This window comes from Podarcis melisellensis, assembly GCF_964234715.1.
Source record: "Podarcis melisellensis genome assembly, chromosome: 6".
Taxonomy (NCBI): domain Eukaryota; kingdom Metazoa; phylum Chordata; class Lepidosauria; order Squamata; family Lacertidae; genus Podarcis; species Podarcis melisellensis.
The window spans coordinates 52,730,711-52,747,401 of record NC_138538.1 but is presented as its reverse complement, the minus strand read 5'-3'; the positions used below and the strand labels follow the sequence as shown (position 1 = coordinate 52,747,401).

Here is a 16,691-nt window from a genome sequence, read left to right as displayed (position 1 = left end):
TACATTCATGTTTCCAGAGGAGTAAGATGCAGTTCCCATGCAAACCCAACAGCCTTGTTTTCATCTGAGGAATGGATGAGATGGATGAGAGGAAGACATTTCTTTAGGGTGGAAGAGAATTCTCTAAAGTAGGGGTTCCCCAACTCTGGTCCAAACATGTCAGCGAAGAACACTTACAATTTGAATTCTATACAGTTCTATGGAATTCAAACTGTAATACAATAAAACACAATATAAAAATTAAAATAAAGGAAGCAATAGAAATAAATTACAAGTCTTGCAGTATCTAGCACAACACACTGCAATAGGCAAACCAAACCAAACCAAACCAAACCAAACCCCTATGAAGTGGTCCACTAAGACCCACAACAAGTTTCAAGTGGTTTAGGGTGGGGAGAAAAGTTTGGGAACCCCTGCTCTAAAACATTGAATTGTAATTTGTGAGGACCTGCCTCATTTTTCAAAAATACTTATTACTATGGAAATAACTGTGAAATCATAAATCAGATGAAGGGTTGAGATTTAATCTTAGGAGATAGCACTTCCTGGCATTATAGCTGCTCACCACTTACTTCCTCTTCACAACTTGAAAGATTAAATAAAATAATCTCATGTTTTACTGGACTAGTTTGTGTCAGTCATTGTAGCTTAAATAAAATTTCCTTTAAGTACTGTTTCTCCACCACCCGCTGGACCACGAAACCAGAAAAAAATTGTTGGTACAGTTCAGATGACTCAGCTCAGGGCTCAATGGATACATTTTAAAATTTGCTTTAACATCACAGTTAGTAGCAAGCAACAATGTGTATGCAATCTCAGCCATCTAGAGCCACAAACCAGTGAAACCAAGACAGTTGTGTTTAAGCAGATGAAAACTAAAGATTGTTGCTGTTTAGAATCAAGAGCCAATTCACATGAAGATTCCCACTCATAAGTGGACTGTTTCGTATCAATGCTTGGCTGTAGGAATGCACAGTGGACTCCTGACATTTCACATTTGTGACCAACCGGGTCTGATTTTGAGATGCACAAGATTATTAACAGATCAATCAGTTAGACGCAGGTGGAGCTGCAGTCTAAACCACTGAGCCTCTTGAGCTTGCTGATTGGAAGGTTGGTGGTTCAAATCCCCATGATGGGGTGAGTGCCCATTGCTCTGTCCCATCTTCTGCCAACCTAGCAGTTCGAAAGAACACCAGTGCAAGTAGATAAACAGGTACTGCTGTGGCAGGAAGGTAAACGCCGTTTCCGTGTGCTCTGACACTCGTCACAGTGTTTCGTGCGCCAGAAGTGGTTTAGTCATGCTGGCCACATGACCTGGAAAAGCTGTCTGAGGACAAATGCTGGCTCCATTGGCCTAAAAGCAGAGATAAGTGCCACACCCCATAGTCGAATTTGACTGGACTTAACCATCCAGGAGTCCTTTACCTTCACCTTATTAACAGATCAATCAGTTAGAGAATGATGTGACATCTCTTTAGCCAGCTTAAAGCTCTTGCCTTTAGGTTAGTTTAACAGGGGTGCCCAAACTTTTTTCAAAGAGGGCCAGATTTGATGAAGTGAACATGCGTGAGGGCCGACCAAAGTTGTTAGGATTGAAGTTGTTGAGCTTTTTTTAGGATTTTACCCCAGGACATATACTGACACGGGGCTCGGGTTAAATCAACCAGCGGGCCAGATTAGGCTCCCCAAAATGGACTTTGGACATTCCTGGTTTAGAATTATCCAATGAAGAGTGAAGCGGCCCAGACATTGTGACCTACATGGTTTTCCCATGAATAAACTATCATTTGTACCAAAAGGAGAAGCAATTACAGCTCATTTATAAGGCAAGACTGGTAAAAGGAACCCTAACACCTGATACTCAAAGCACATACAGTAATAACAACCTTTTTTGAAATAGCTCCTCAAAGATAAAGAGCAGAGTCTTAGAGATAGCAAATAAGCCAATCATGCTTGACCAGAGCAAATAAGCCAAATTCCCATCCCACTTACTCCAGGTAGTTCAAATTAAGATGCTTAACTTCATTGTGAAGTGGGTTGCTACCTAACAGCACAACTCTATGCATTTCTACTCAAATGTGCCCCATTTAATTCAATGGGAGTAACTTCCATGCAAGTATGTGCATGATAGCAGCATAAAGCAAGGAAAACAGTGAGGCAGCAATCCTGTACACAGTTGTATAGAAGTGAGTCACAGGTAAGTCCACTGCTGTCTCCTGTGAATTGATGTGGCCTTTGAGTCAGCACAGAAATCCTGTTCCCAGAAATGACCCTTCCCAATTCCAGGGCTTTGGCTGTTATCTCAAGAAAATAAATAGTGGTTGTGGGCATTAAGGAACAGGAAAATGGTGCTGCTTTGTGAATGTTCCTAACATAGATCTTTACAATGTCATAGCTGAGGCATGCAATATATGACCAGCTTTCCTCGTGTTTATCTGTGACAATCCACATTGTTTTATAATGCAATTTGCTTAATTGAAAACAACACTTACTTCTTACAAATTAAAAAACAAAACAACCCCTCCCCCCACCTCATTATTTCTAGGTAGACATTTCTAGGCGTTTACCAAAAACTCTCTTATAAATTTAGCTTCTGTTTGATCATAAGAAACAATAAAGTAGTACAAGGTGTCTTTTGAGTTTCTTTTTTAAAAAAATCCTAAACATATAAAGGTAGCCAGATAGAGAGCGAGAACAAGAGTAAGAGGTATGTAATTTTATTTATGCATTAAAGCCACAAATACCCGTCACTCAACTCTTTCCTGAGTGGAAACACAAATGAGTCCTGCTAGAGGCATCTTGTGTTATGCCTTCCACCAGTGCAGCGGCACTTGCCCCTCTTCTCCCCCCAAGTGTCCCCATGCCCCCACATTGGCTCGGGAAGTTGTGTTGGGAGAACCCCCAGAAGACGGGTTACATGGAGGGGGGAGCAGGTGGGGGCATTATTTTGTCTGGCAAGCAGAAATTCCAGTCCTCAGAGGGGCTGATCAATCAGGTAGATGAATCTGAGCAAGTCGTTAAAATCACATGGGAAAACAGCTCAACGATGTTCACGAGTACTGACAAGAGAACATCTAGACATCAATATTTTATCATGCGTAGCCTGTTAGAGCATCTCAAAGGTAGGGACTTCTGCAGCTAGTCTTTGGCTCTCCCTCCCAGTCCCTCTGATGCAGTGCCAGACTCCTCTGCACAAGGCAGTTATTATCACAGCATGTTCTGCTTTGAGATAATCTGCCAAGCTGATCAATAATAAACCAGCACCGACAAAGAGATGCTGTTGTTGAGAACCAGAATGAGCAACTATGGAATTCAGATACAGATAGGTAGCCGTGTTGGTCTGCCATAGTCAAAACAAACAAACAAAAAAATTCCTTCCAGTAGCACCTTAAAGACCAACTAAGTTAGTTCTTGGTATGAGCTTTCGTGTGCATGCACATTTCTTCAGATAGTGCATGCACACGAAAGCTCATACCAAGAACTAACTTAGTTGGTCTTTAAGGTGCTACTGGAAGGAATTTTGTTTGTTTGTTTTGACTATGGAATTCAGAGCTGACCTTCAATGCTCTAAGGCAGCTTCCTATATCCCCTCCCACACCTGTCCCTCAGGGGCTCCACAGCTGAGCACAACTTCAAAATTCTCTCTGCTCCGAGGCCAAACAAGTTACCTTGTCGACTGCTTATTTGTTTATTGCATTTAGTTCACACTTCTTTCTCCAAGGAGCTCAAGGTGGTATCCATGGTTCTCCCACTCTTATCTAACCCCCCACAACAAGCCTGTGAGGTAGATTAAACTGAGAGGCCCAAGTGACTACATGCCCAAGTGGGGATTTGAACCCTGGTCTCCCAGGGCCTATTCCAGCACTCTAACCACTACACCAGACGGGCTCTTAAAGTCACTGTGTTGACCAAAGAGTTGACTGATTTGGGTGCACTGGAGGGATCATAATGTGTGGCTTGAAACACAGGTGCCTCTGATTCAAGCTTTGCAGGGTGGGAGATTGGACAGCTACTTAAGTCACTTGGTTTTCTCGCCCTGCTGCTCTCATAGTTAGTAACCTTTCCCTAATGCCTAACCTGAATATCTTCTTTTAACTTAAGCCTTGTAAGTCCATCATCTGCTCTCCCAGTCTGGAAGCAGAGAACAATGCTCACTTGTCTTCTTCCGGCAGCTTTTCAAATATTTGGAGGTGGTTACCAAATCTCTCTGTCTTTCTCATCTCAGTACACACAATAGCTGGTTTCCTCATTGAGCAGCAAAGGATAATTTATCAGCACAAAGTGAAATACATGAAACAGTTTCCTAAGCAAGAGTAGGGTAATATTGTTGGTAGGGTTGACGAAAGTGGCAGAGGGCTTCCCCCATTTTTTATCCAGACTGCAGTTTATTTCTTATTTTCTTTTTAAAAAGTGTGTGGGGGGGGGGGGAGAAAGACAACAACTTGAGAATGTGCTGGATCAGGCCAATGATGCATCTAGTGTCCAGCATCATCTTCTCACAGTGGTCAACCAGATGTGTGTGGGGAAACCTGCAGTTTATGTGGTGGGAAAATGGTGACACACTAGTTTGGACTGGTGGAATGGAGGAGAGATTCAGTTTGATCATAAGCATGCTTGCTCAGGAACAAGTCCCACCGTATCCAGAGCAAGTGGTGTGCAACTAGCTAAACCAAGCAAGTTATCTCTGGTAAATGGGGCCGGATTCAGACCCTGCCAAAGGAAACCCTGACCTGCTTTTTGCAGAAAGGCATGTGCAAAGTGATGTTTACTTTCTTCATTCCTTAGGGGCAGCATAGCTACCAGAATGCCAAGTGGCAAGACCATTGTACTAGTGGAGGAATTTTGCTCCTGATAATCACTGAAGCCACGTACACTTAAAATGCAGCTACTGTATATTATTTTTCTGCATTTGGATGCAAGAAAATGCATCAAAATATACTATTTCCTGAGAAAGATGATAGGCTATGGATTGTGGCTGACGTCACATGTTTGCTGCTTCCCATACCAGTGGTGGGAGCTCATGGTGTACACAGCCTCATTCAATGATAGGCTACAGAATAGCAGGGGAGACTGGACTCTGAGATGGTTGCTTTAACATCTTTTGAAAATGTGTCTTAGGCTATGGTCTGAAGGTACACAAGGAGACTACCTTACTGAAGCTTAGCAGAGTTGTGTCTGATCTGTACTTGGATCTGTACTTTATCCATGGGCAGCACCAGAAGGGGACAGTGGGGTATGGGCCAAAGAAAGAGCCCCTTTTCTCTTTTCTGTACTCTTTCCAAGCCATTAACGAGGTGCTGGAAAGTCAAGATGCAGTTCTGTGAGCTGCATAACCACCTGATGCACGATGGAACAAAGAGGCAGCAAGTAAAAAGAATCCTCTTAAGTTGCTAAAATGCTCTGGAATTGCTCCATTTGCATAGCTGCTGGTGCATGGCAACCCTCCAATTAATGGGCTTGATCATCCACCAGGCTTATTACCCGGGAGGGAGGCGTGCCCAAATGCACCTTGGCTCTTCGGATTTCACATTTTGCCTTCCTGCATTCCTCAGAGAAGGAACAAGTCCACGGAGCCTCTCTCTGCTTACAGCAAACAAATCAAGGCACTGATCAGCAAAGTCGCTTCCCCACACCACCGAAATGAATGCTGCTCTGGCTGTGACCTTTTGTCTCTTGGTCGCTTTGGAACCTGTGAACTGCCAAAGAGGTAACAGATTTCTTTTCTGGCAGATGCTGATTCTTCTTCACCTTTCCCAGCTGATATGTGACCTCTTTTGTTTTGACATTTATTCTGCTTCTACAGTATATACTTGAATTTATGCCCGAAGTTTGTTTGCTTTCTATTATAACAATTATGACACCATGAAACCAACACCAGCATTGCTTAATGCTAGTCGTGTTTATTTGGACAAAATCTTCCATTGCTACATTCACTGGCCTGTTTTATTTCCTCCTTCATCATAGTGCATAGCTGTCTCTTCACCCATATTCCCCTCATCTCATCTCTTTCCATCTCTTTCATCCATCCTTCTCCTTCACTGTGGAAAAATAGAATTTGCAGGGTTTTCTTCCCTTCCTTTAGTTTACCACTGAATTTCCACAGCCAGCCTCCACTCCACTGGAGTTTGGGGAAGCTGCTAGGGCACAACAGACCATGATTTCTGGGCAGGCATGAGCTAAGATGTCTCTGTTAAGTAAACCAACAGGAACTGTGGTTGTCCAGCATGAACTAATGAAGTAACGCTGGAGCATTCAGACAGCCTTATGTCCCTGGGCATGGTCTGAGGAGGGCACATGATGCAGCCATCTGCTGAACATAAGCAGCAGTTGCAGCCAGTGTCATGGGGGGGGGGGCAGAGCTGCAAAGCTACCCTCCCACACTGGGCTCACTATAGCTGGGCTGGGGTGGAGCAGGGTGGTGGTGAGGTCAGAGCTGTTGCAGCACAGCTGTGGGAGTGCCAGATTATTTCCACTGCCATTTTTGTTTGGTCACTTGCTCTGTGCATTTGTCAAGCAAGCAGAATCTCCAGGGGTGAGGCTGCTTTGCGACACAGGTGAACAATACACCACCAATGCTTGTCCTCTTCACCCATGTCTGACCTCCCTGGCACCTTTGAATAGCAGCACCCTTCATGTTAAGTGCAAAATTAAGATGGGAGGAATTTTTAAAAATCCCAAAAACCTGCAGGAAGAGTATTCCCAACATCAACATAGGCAGACTTCTGTTCACTTCTATTTTGCACTGCTGAGTGGAATGTAAGGATCCCTGCAAATACCTCTGAGGAAAAAAAAAATCTGCAGATATGTTCCACCTGACCATGGAAGCTCTCTTCTTTCCAGCTCTGATGGATATGTGGGCTCCTTTGGGAGGGAAGGTAGGATACAGAATTAATCAACAAATAAATGCATATGCAAATCAAGAAGGATGCCACACACTATAAAAGATGTAAGCCAGAAACATCAGCAGCAATTATGTATGAGAACTTTTTGCAGACACCATGTCCTGTCCAATGAAACTGCTAGAATGAAGCTGTGGAGTAAGACAGCTTGCACTGAACACAGCCAGGCTGCAGTCTTTGTGCAGGATGTGTCCAAGCAGCAGTTTCCCATGCAGCTGGCTGGCTCTGTGGTTGAGCTCCAAACTGGAAAGGCAGGGTGTTTTCCTGCTACAAAGAACTGCAAGATTGCACAGGTTGTGGCTCATTAGTACTTCCACAATCTAATAGTCAGACTATGTCGCCCATACTGGCCTTGGCAGGGCTTCTAAAGTCCTCTTTGGCTGGGAGGAATTTGGCACAGATTTTGGCCGGCCTGCAGGTGCTAAAGCAGCACATCACATAGCTTTGTTTATTGTACTTTTTTACCTACCTTCATCATGAAGGAGGTCTTTGCATTATTTGTCTTGTAAATGCTGTTTCATTGAGTAGGTGGGCTGACAGGGCTGAAAGTGCCAACCCTTAAAAGGACTATTTACCTGTGTGCACTAATCAAGTAGAAGGCAGGTAGCTGCAGAGCCCACACTGCAGGGCGCATGGCAGAGCTGTCGTTCTCTGGTTTGCAACTCAGGAAGTTTTTCAGCTGTATTTTTGCTAGAGTTGTGCTAAATTTACAAAAGGTTCTCTTAAAAAATAAATAAACGAGGCAGTCTATCACAAATGGCATTTCATTACTCCCTCCCTCCCTTGCCACACCCCATGCCTGCTCCAATGTGCTGCTGCATTTTCATTATGGCATTTCTGTGACTTTTTTTATTGTATGATCCATTCCAGTTAGGGATCACACTGTGACATGATGAAACCATGGTGCCACATAGGCAATCAGATTTAGCTACAGGACAGTGTCACTGAGAGCAAATGGATCCCTCTCATTGTCCTCACTCAGAAGGAGACAGGAGAAGTTTTCCTGTTGCACAGATTGCTAGGGAACACCCTCTGTCCTGCTCTACCATGATGTCAGTTTCATTCATGGCATCACCAGGAAAGCACACAGAAAATTTTCACTTTCTAATCAGACCTAGTTGCACATACCGGTAACTAGTTGGGGAAAATGAGGGTGGCCATGTCCATGCAGATGTCCATGCAGATGTACATCTAAATGCATTCTCCATCAGCATTCTGGTCTGTTGCACATGTCTGGGTGAGAAAAGGAATTCTGGATTTGCTTTGCCAATGGCGACATGTTCCTCATCTTTCTAGGCAGCCACCCCTCGCAGATAGTTTGCCACTCTTTCCCAAAGATATGTGGGGAAATGGCCAAAAAATGGACCTGATTCACAATAAACTTTCATAAAAGCACCCCTCATTTCTGTTCTATGTTTCCCCCTGCCCAAGAAGTCTTTTGCTATTATAAACTATGAGACCTCATTCCCTCCCTGTTTTCTGTTTTCCTCATGTTTGTCTGCTGCTACCTTGGGACATTGTGGGAAAAGTAAATGGGGGGGGGCAGGGGCATGTTATCCAGGACTGGCATCAGTAGCGAGTCCTGCAAGGAAACAGCTGCCCAAGGATACCAGGTACTGACACTAACTTGGTACTGTCTGCCAGTCACATAGCTGTTAAACGTATATAGGCTCTGCTAGAAGCTGGCAATCCTTTAGGTGCATTTACTCAAAACCCAACTGTTGTCCTACAAGCACCTCTGACACAGTGCACCTTTTCCTTTTCTGTTGAACATTATCTGGACATTAATGGATGATCTGTTAGAACTGTTGGGAGACAAAACAAGAGGGTAGGATTTCTATAGGATGGTGGTGAGTGACGAATGCCTCCAGTGCCCTTTGATTTAATTCCAATTTTAATTCTGCATAAGGTGGCCAGATGCCAAGGAGAAGAGCTTCCTTTATTGCAATGCATGTGTCAGTCAAAGGGCAGAATGATGTTCTTCTACTTTCTAAAGGAAGGCAAGATGTAAAATGGCAGGAGAGACCTTTGGACTGTCTTTCATCAGCTGCTGTAGTCCAGCATTAACCAAGGGAGAACACCAGTCCTCACGTAGCCCTGTTTGGAGCTTTGAACCTTCTCCCATGGAGAATTCCACAGATGTTTGAGGACTACTGAGCAACTAGGCTCCTGGAATCTGATTTCAAACATGGGAGGGGAGGCCTTTGCCACTTCAGAAGGTATTGACTTAACTGAGCATTCAAAGCCCAGCGGTTCCAAACTGAGGAGAGTCAAGTGAGTTCTGTAAGGAGATGTTTGCAAATTTTAGTTTCAGCTGAACATTCCAGTCTGGGAACATTGGCCCCACTTTTGACAGGCCTATTGTGTACCAAGTCTCCATCCTCCTCTTTGGAACGACCTAACAATTAGTGACAGATTACAGCATGAGGAGAACACAGTCTGATTTCTATTCAGGGTGAGGCAAAGGTTGGGCATTTTCTGTTCCAGGAAAGTGGTTTTGAGAGGGCAGCAAAACATGAATGGGCTGGGACAGGTAGTCATAAGAAGCTTGCAAAAGGGCCACCCAACCTCTTAGAGAAGAAAGTGTTTGTCAACACTGGCAGGGCCGCGGTTTTACCGTAACACGGAATGCAAAGCACTTCCTTTTGGCAGAAAATTCTAGAGGAGGGATTACTTCCCTACCTCTGGTCTTTTTATTTTCCTTCTGTGGCTGGATGGCTGCTTACCTGGGATATTGTAGTCTTACACTGGCCCCATCTGCATGAACAATCATGGGGTGGAAATCAACTTTGAGCTATGATGAATGTTCCAACTGTGCAAGCATTGCAGCTTGCCAGGGTGAATGATCAGCCCTCTCTTTCCCCTGTGTGCTATTCTGGGAGATTCTCCCAACACCCTTTAGCCAATTTCGGGGGGCACATATAGGGAAGAGGGGACAAGCAGGGCTTCTGATCATGGGGCTCGTTAGATGAATCTCACCCATAGCTTCCTCCAAAGACTTCTGAGAACTGTAGTTTGTTAAGGGTGATGAGAGTTGTTCGGAGACACCTAATCACAAAGCTACAGTTCCCAGAGTTCCCTGGGAAGAGGAATTGGCTACTAAACCACTCTGAGAACTGTAGCTCTGTGAGGGGAATAGAGGCTTCCTAACATCAGAAGGTCAGAGGTTCGAATCCCTGCGATGGGGTGAGCTCCCGTTGCTCGGTCCTGCCAACCTAGCAGTTCGAAAACATGTCAAAGTGCAAGTAGATAAATAGGTACCGCTCCAGCGGGAAGGTAAACAGTGTTTCTGTGTGCTGTTCTGGTTCGCCAGATGCGGCTTAGTCATGCTGGTCACATGACCCAGAAGCTGTACGCTGGCTCCCTCTGGCCGCAACCCCAGAGTTGGCCACGACTGGACCCAATAGTCAGGGGTCCCTTTACCTTTATCAACTCTCAGCAATGTTAAGAAACTGCAGTTCCAAGGATTGGGAATTGGTATGGTGTTGTTTTAAATGCACAGATCAGATGGGGCCATTGGAGCTGGATTGCCATTGCTCAAAACGCTAGATTAGATTACCTTTAAGGTAACTTCTATGATTTATTTATGTCAAATAATTTCTATGGCCAACACTGAAGGCCAGCCAGGATTTTTATTTATTTAGATTTTGCTCCTGCACAAATTCTCCCACAAGGCACTTCACACCGAAAGTGAAGAAAAGCCAAATGAGCACAAAGTGTGCTGGGGTCCTTGCTTGCACTCTACGTTGGTGCTGCTCCACCCTCAGGCAGCAAGCGCTGAAGCAAGATTCAACTGCCCATCAACTGTTTCTGTGCATGGAGTTGGTGGGGATGACCTTGTCCTTCATCTTAATCAACAAAATATGGTACCTTGGGTCAGCCTGACTCTTACATACCTAAATCAGGGGGATGTAAATTTGGCTTTCCCCATGAAAGTTTGACCCAAGAGAATTTATTTAACACTCCCCGCCCCCCAAATAAATGCTTTTAGTTCTACTTAATATCAGAACTATTGGGGGAAGTCCGAGGGGGGAAAAAAAGAACAAACACCTCACAGGTTGATTCAGAATTAATAACCAGATTTCTGGATGAGCATGATACCTGGTGGGAGATGAGACGTGACTGCTTTCTGAGAGATCTCTGCCAGCTAAGAATATGAACTGCATGTTGCCACGGCATTCCCCATATTCAATTGCCTCGGGACTTGTCTAGGGTGTGAAAATATAACAAGGGGAAGAAATGCATCTATGGCAGAGGAAGCATAGATTGTAATCTTTTTGATTTATGCACATGTACTGCCATTTAGATACTGCTACTTCTATTTAATTTGATTAGGCAGCAGCAGTAAGTTTGTCACTAAACAGAAACGGACCCTGCCCAGATAAATTACAGTTGGGAACATAAGAAGCTGCATTATAGCAAGCCAGGCCAGTATTGGCTCAGTATTGCCTACACTGGAAATGGGGAGTCTTTTTCAACCCAGGGGGCACATTTCTTTCTGGCCAACCTTGCAGGGCCCACATGGTGAGTGAGGATTTAAAGTGGCTTGGACAAATTCATGGAGGAGAAGGCTAGCAATGCGTCCTAGCCATAATGTCTATGCTCTATGCCTTCGTGGTTGGAGGCTGTAGTGCTTCTGAAGACCAGTTGCTGGAAGCCATGGGTGATGTTGTGCTCAAGTATTTCACACAGGAGGGTGGAACACAGGGCTGGTGGGGGAGATGGCCTGGGGAGAGAAGGCCAGAGAAAAAGGTCCAGAGGGCCACCTTGGTCCTGAGGTTTCCAACCCCCTACTCTACACTGGCTGGCAGGGATTCTGCACTGTTTCAGGTCTTGCACTGTTTCGGTAATTGTACTAAAGATCTTCTGCATGCAGAACAGATGTTCCTTCAGTCAACTATGAACCCTTCCCACCAAGTTGGTGAGCATAGTGTTGCATGCCTAATACAGAACTAGCTAGACTACCAGTACTGGGAGCAACAATAAACTTGTTTTCATCCCTTTTCTTGACAGTTCAGCGAAGCCTCCAGCCATGGGTGCAGGGCACCATTGCAGTTACTGTCTTCTTGGTTTTGGCAATGGTTGCCTTTGTTGTCAATAGGTTATGGTGCCAGGACAACAAGTAAGTACCACCACCACTGTCATTATTCCAGCCAAAGATGGTTGTATGGCTTCTGTGTTGATGTGTCGGGCTGCTTTGGGACAAAACGAGATGCGATGTCAGTAGATACCTGACTGGATTGCACCCTTTTAAAAATATGTAAAGCAAGTGCATTTACCCCTCTCCCCTCAAAAAAAATGGGTTGGGACTGCAGTGCTGGTGGAGTAGGGTTGAAATCTTCCTTCTACTGTCCCCACTATGTTTAAATCACACCAACATTTATATTGGTTCTTTTGGGAGGAAGGTTGAGACGAAAAGTTAATAAATAAATTATAGTCAAATGTTTCCTTCCTTAAGTACCCCTTACCAGTCTGTCTGTATACTGAGATATTCCTCTGATACTTTTCTTCAGTAGCCCATGGCATCCAAGCTGAGGTGGGCAGTTACGTGGGAGAAATACTTTCAAGTGATGGCCCCTGGCCTGTGAGATGCCCTCCCCAGAGAAGGAAAAATCTTTTCTACTTTGCAAGCCTTTTTAACCTTGATGTGTTCTTATACTGATGATAGTGTGTTTTCATTGCTGTGCCTTATTGTGATAGCTGCTAGACTTTTATTGTTGTTTATCATTATTTTATTATAATGGGGGTGCTTTTGGGTCCTGAAGGCACAGGTTATAAATCTGAGAGAGAGAGAGAGAGAGAGAGAGAGAGAGAGAGAGAGAGAGAGAGAGAGGAAGGAAGGAAGGAAGGAAGGAAGGAAGGAAGGAAGGAAGGAAGGAAGGAAGGAAGGAAGGAGAGGCATTCAAGTGTAGGATCTATGTGATTGAATTGAACACAAGACCTATCCTTCTGGTCTCCTAGTGTACCTTCTGATTATTTCCACAGTGATTCCCTTGAGGAGAAAAACAAAGCAATCTCCATGAGCAGCAACAAAGAAGAGCTGCCCGTTTCAAATGGGTCAGAAGGGAGGTATTCAACAACTGCAGCGGACTTCAGGTTAGTTTCATATTTATATATATCAAAAAAGCATAACTAACTAAAAGCGGGATTCAGATTACTCCTTCCCCACATTTACAGATTGCATGAGGAGAGGCCACAGGGTCACCAGAGCGAACTCCTCCACCACCAATGCATGCAGCAGCCACACCCTCTCTCTCCACCTCTACATTTTAACAGCATGTGAAAGGGGTCTATGCACACACTCATCACCTTCCATTTGCGTGCAGCCTTTCCATAGCAGACCATGCTCACGGCAGTTCATGGCAGGCTTGCATAATTCACTCACAGTTACAAGATGTAACGTCTTGTGAACAGACATGGAAAACTGGCCTCTAAAAATGCTCCCCACCTTTCCGCTCCGAGGTGCCACCCATTCTCATCGTGCTGCTGAAATCTCTCCACTGATCCTAATTACAACCCTCCTGGCTCACTTCTGAGCACCTCCTTGGTGTTGACAACTCTCCTTTCTCTTAGCTCCATGAAGCTCTCAGTGGAGGTTTCTGTGTGAGGCCATCTTAGTTCCCTTGCACCTAGTGTGGTGCCATAGCATGGATCCCAGACACAAGGAGTCCTGGAAAACACAGGATGTTTCCCAGGGTCTCTGGTGACTGGGATACTAAAGGACCGCCTTCCCCTACACAGAGCCAGTAATCATCAAGCTCATCAGAGGAAGCCTTGCTAATAACACTGTGACTTACTGAGTGTCAGGTGGCAAGTGGAAGTGGCTCTCCCCATGCTGGTGTCTGCCTCCGAACATCCTCCCCACTATTATTCAGAAGACACAGGCTTCTACTCTTTAATAAAAGTTTTTTTGTTGTTCAGGCTTTTTTGGAACTCTAGCACTGTACCCTCCTGCCCTATTATCTCTGTGTTGGTTTAATATGTATTTTACTTCTGCAAACCACTCTGAGAGTTCTTTTAATTTAAGAACATTATGTTAAAAAAAATCCCCATGTGTCACTGCTTTGTCTTTCAAAACTGTGGCCTCCTCCACCCTGCAAATCTGAAACAGCTCTGTAATCCATGTTGCCTTTCCCAATAACAAATCACCACACCTTTCCTCATTCTCTTGTTTCCTTGACATGTGCCCTGCCAGTTTCAAGAACATGGAAGGAAAGCACATAGTATCAGCCACTGCTGACTCATTTTCTCTCTCTTTGTAGCCTGACTCCATTGGTTGACTCTGGATATCTGAAAAGAGCTTGAATAGCTTGGGGTGCAATAGGGGTGCCGTAGGCCACACTGGAAGTGGAATCCCAAAATGCATTGCTTGGCCTATGAGCCTCTTGTTTGACAGCCCTGCATTGGAACCATTATTTCTAAAAAAGGATGCATAGCCATCCTCAGTGCATCTGTGCATCCAACTTCAATTTCATAAAACAGATGCTTCAAACATCATGAAAACCCCTTTTACTTGGCTCTGACTTGAGATGTAACAGTTACTTCAAGGGTTCAAATCCCTGCTCTGCTAGAAAATTTAACTGTGTGAACTTGGGTCTGCTGGGATCTTTCAGCCTGCCTGACTGCACAAAATTAGGATAAAAATAAGGAAGAAGAACCATGCGTACTCTGCCATTCTCCTTGGAAGCTGGGTATGATGCAGTGAAGTATATAAATAATATGTGTTTTCTGTCCCTTAATATTTCAGGAGTGAAGAAGGCCCGCATGTTTATGAAAACAAAGTCGAGTTGGAGTGCAGAAACACAACTGAATGTCATAGTGAAAACAATATTCAAGTTCTTACCACTTGCATGTAGCATCTTTATCACCATCATCCTCACTTCTTGGTCTTTTCTTATCCTGCCCATATTATAGACTCCATACAAGAGACCAGTTCTGCACATCAGTTATTGTGCATGGATTTAATCACTTTACTACAAGGCATTGGCTGCTGGCTGAGTGAAGCCTATGTTTCATTTATTTTTATGTTAAAACTTTTCCACACCAGATTTCATGTTGCTGTTATAGTCCTGTGTTAAGTTTTGAGGTCATCTGTGCACCTCTCTGGGGGGGGGGGGAATAAACTGGCACATCATGTTGAGTCCAACATCAGAATCTTTACCAAACCTGATTGTTAGTGTTATTCCATAATCACCACAGACATTCGGGGGGCTTGAAACCAAGTCTCTTGCACTAGGCCCTGGATCTTCTGCCCCTCTCCCTTTTGAGCCCCCCCCCCGCAAAAAACCCCATCATAATCTGTGAAGACCTACAGGGTCCTCAACCCAGAAGATCCTACCTAGAAACCCTTAGAGCAAAGCAAGGGGCTGTGAAAACCAGTCTGAATTTGCATCTAACACATGCAAACTTCATACAGACTTTTGCCCCAAGTCTTCTAAGTACCCAGCAATGCCCCTAAGATTAATTATTATTTCTTCTTAGCAGCTATTGCTGGATTGCCATAGACAGCAAACACAGACCTCCTTGAAAGTCCTCTGTAGCCCACTGCTATGTCCCACCTGGAAATTTCCTGGTGAGAAACTACTCTTTCTTCACAATCAAGCATCTACATGGGAACAGTAAATAGGTATTATCAACTCAAGCCTGTAATTCTCCACCAGATTGCTTCATTTGATTCTTGCTCTGCTATGGAATTGCCAAAAGGACACACCAGCTACTAGGGCATGAATAAAGCCTATGTGGCTCAGATGCAAGCCTTAGATGTGAATCAACTGCTTTTCTTTCCATGTATGTATCAAATGAGCGGAGGATTTGTTACCTGCAAGTCAGTGTTGGCTGATACTTATTGATTATTTTTTTTAAGTCAACAGTTTTATTGTGGGAACAAAATCCCAGGTATAATTTTCCAATGTAAAATGGATTACTGTGTGTATTTTTAATTGTTTAAATAATCAATAAATATATTTTTTAATTACAGTCACACCAGCTAGCCTGCAAAGCAGGATGTAACAAAATCCTATGTTTCAAAAGTTCACAGGATTTCTTCCACCATTTCTTCCCCAGTGATTCAAACCCAAACCTAGTTACTATTCCTTCCTCAAAATGACCACAGTGCTGGCAACCCTACCGATCATTGCTCTTCGGGTTGTCTCCAGGTTATCCTATAGTATGGGTGATTCTCTCTTCCTTAAGACCCAAGACTCTGTTGGTGCTGGCCAATGCTTCTATCCTTGTGTGAAGCTGGGAGAGAGGCCATATAGATGGAGATAATGGACAAGGCTGCTGCCCATTCATACTGGAGACTAGAAGTGTCCTTAAAGCCTCTTTCATTCAAATTTTGTGCAGCTCAAAATGCAGTCAATGCATGCTAGAATATGGGAGAGAACTATTTCTAAAGTCAAAATCACATTGCATTTGAATTAATGATGTGGAATCTATTAAAAATTGTGTTGGGGGGTGGCTTAAAATAGCTCAGGAACTACAGTCCTGCTCTATCCACTCCTACACTATAGCCTTTTGAAGACATGGTATGTCCCATTTTATGGGAATGCATGGCCAAGATTCACCCTCAACTCATAGCCTCCAATTCAGCAAATTCTTCTTAAAGTGTGTGCTTAGCTGCACTCTGTCAGAATAGCACTTCTGACTCCCCTGTCCTCCCTTTTGTTACAAAAGTAACACGGGATGATAGGTGAGAGCCAGAGTCAATTACTGCAAACAATTGATTTCTGTTTTGGCAATTGACACTTTTATGTAATAAAAAATGTTTCCAATTGTCCTGGGTTCAAA

The 16,691-nt window shown here is 44.1% G+C and overlaps 1 protein-coding gene across 1 annotated transcript; it reads left to right on the top strand.

Moving 5' to 3' along the window:
- The first annotated feature begins 5,525 nt into the window (after positions 1–5,525).
- Positions 5,526–15,014, top strand: PDZK1IP1 (PDZK1 interacting protein 1). The gene is made up of 4 exons (XM_081916238.1): positions 5,526–5,710; positions 11,916–12,024; positions 12,888–12,998; positions 14,650–15,014. Exons 1-4 carry the CDS (start codon positions 5,644–5,646, stop codon positions 14,756–14,758), a joined length of 396 nt encoding a protein of 131 aa, XP_081772364.1. The 5' UTR covers positions 5,526–5,643; the 3' UTR covers positions 14,759–15,014.
- Positions 15,015–16,691: the final 1,677 nt, after the last annotated feature.

Coding starts and splice junctions, on each gene's coding strand:
- PDZK1IP1 (XM_081916238.1), top strand. CDS start 5,644: ATGAATGCTGCTCTGGCTGTGACCTTTTGTCTCTTGGTCGCTTTGGAA. Junction 5,711..11,915: donor ACCTGTGAACTGCCAAAGAG/GTAACAGATTTC, acceptor TTTTCTTGACAG/TTCAGCGAAGCCTCCAGCCA. Junction 12,999..14,649: donor ACAACTGCAGCGGACTTCAG/GTTAGTTTCATA, acceptor TTAATATTTCAG/GAGTGAAGAAGGCCCGCATG.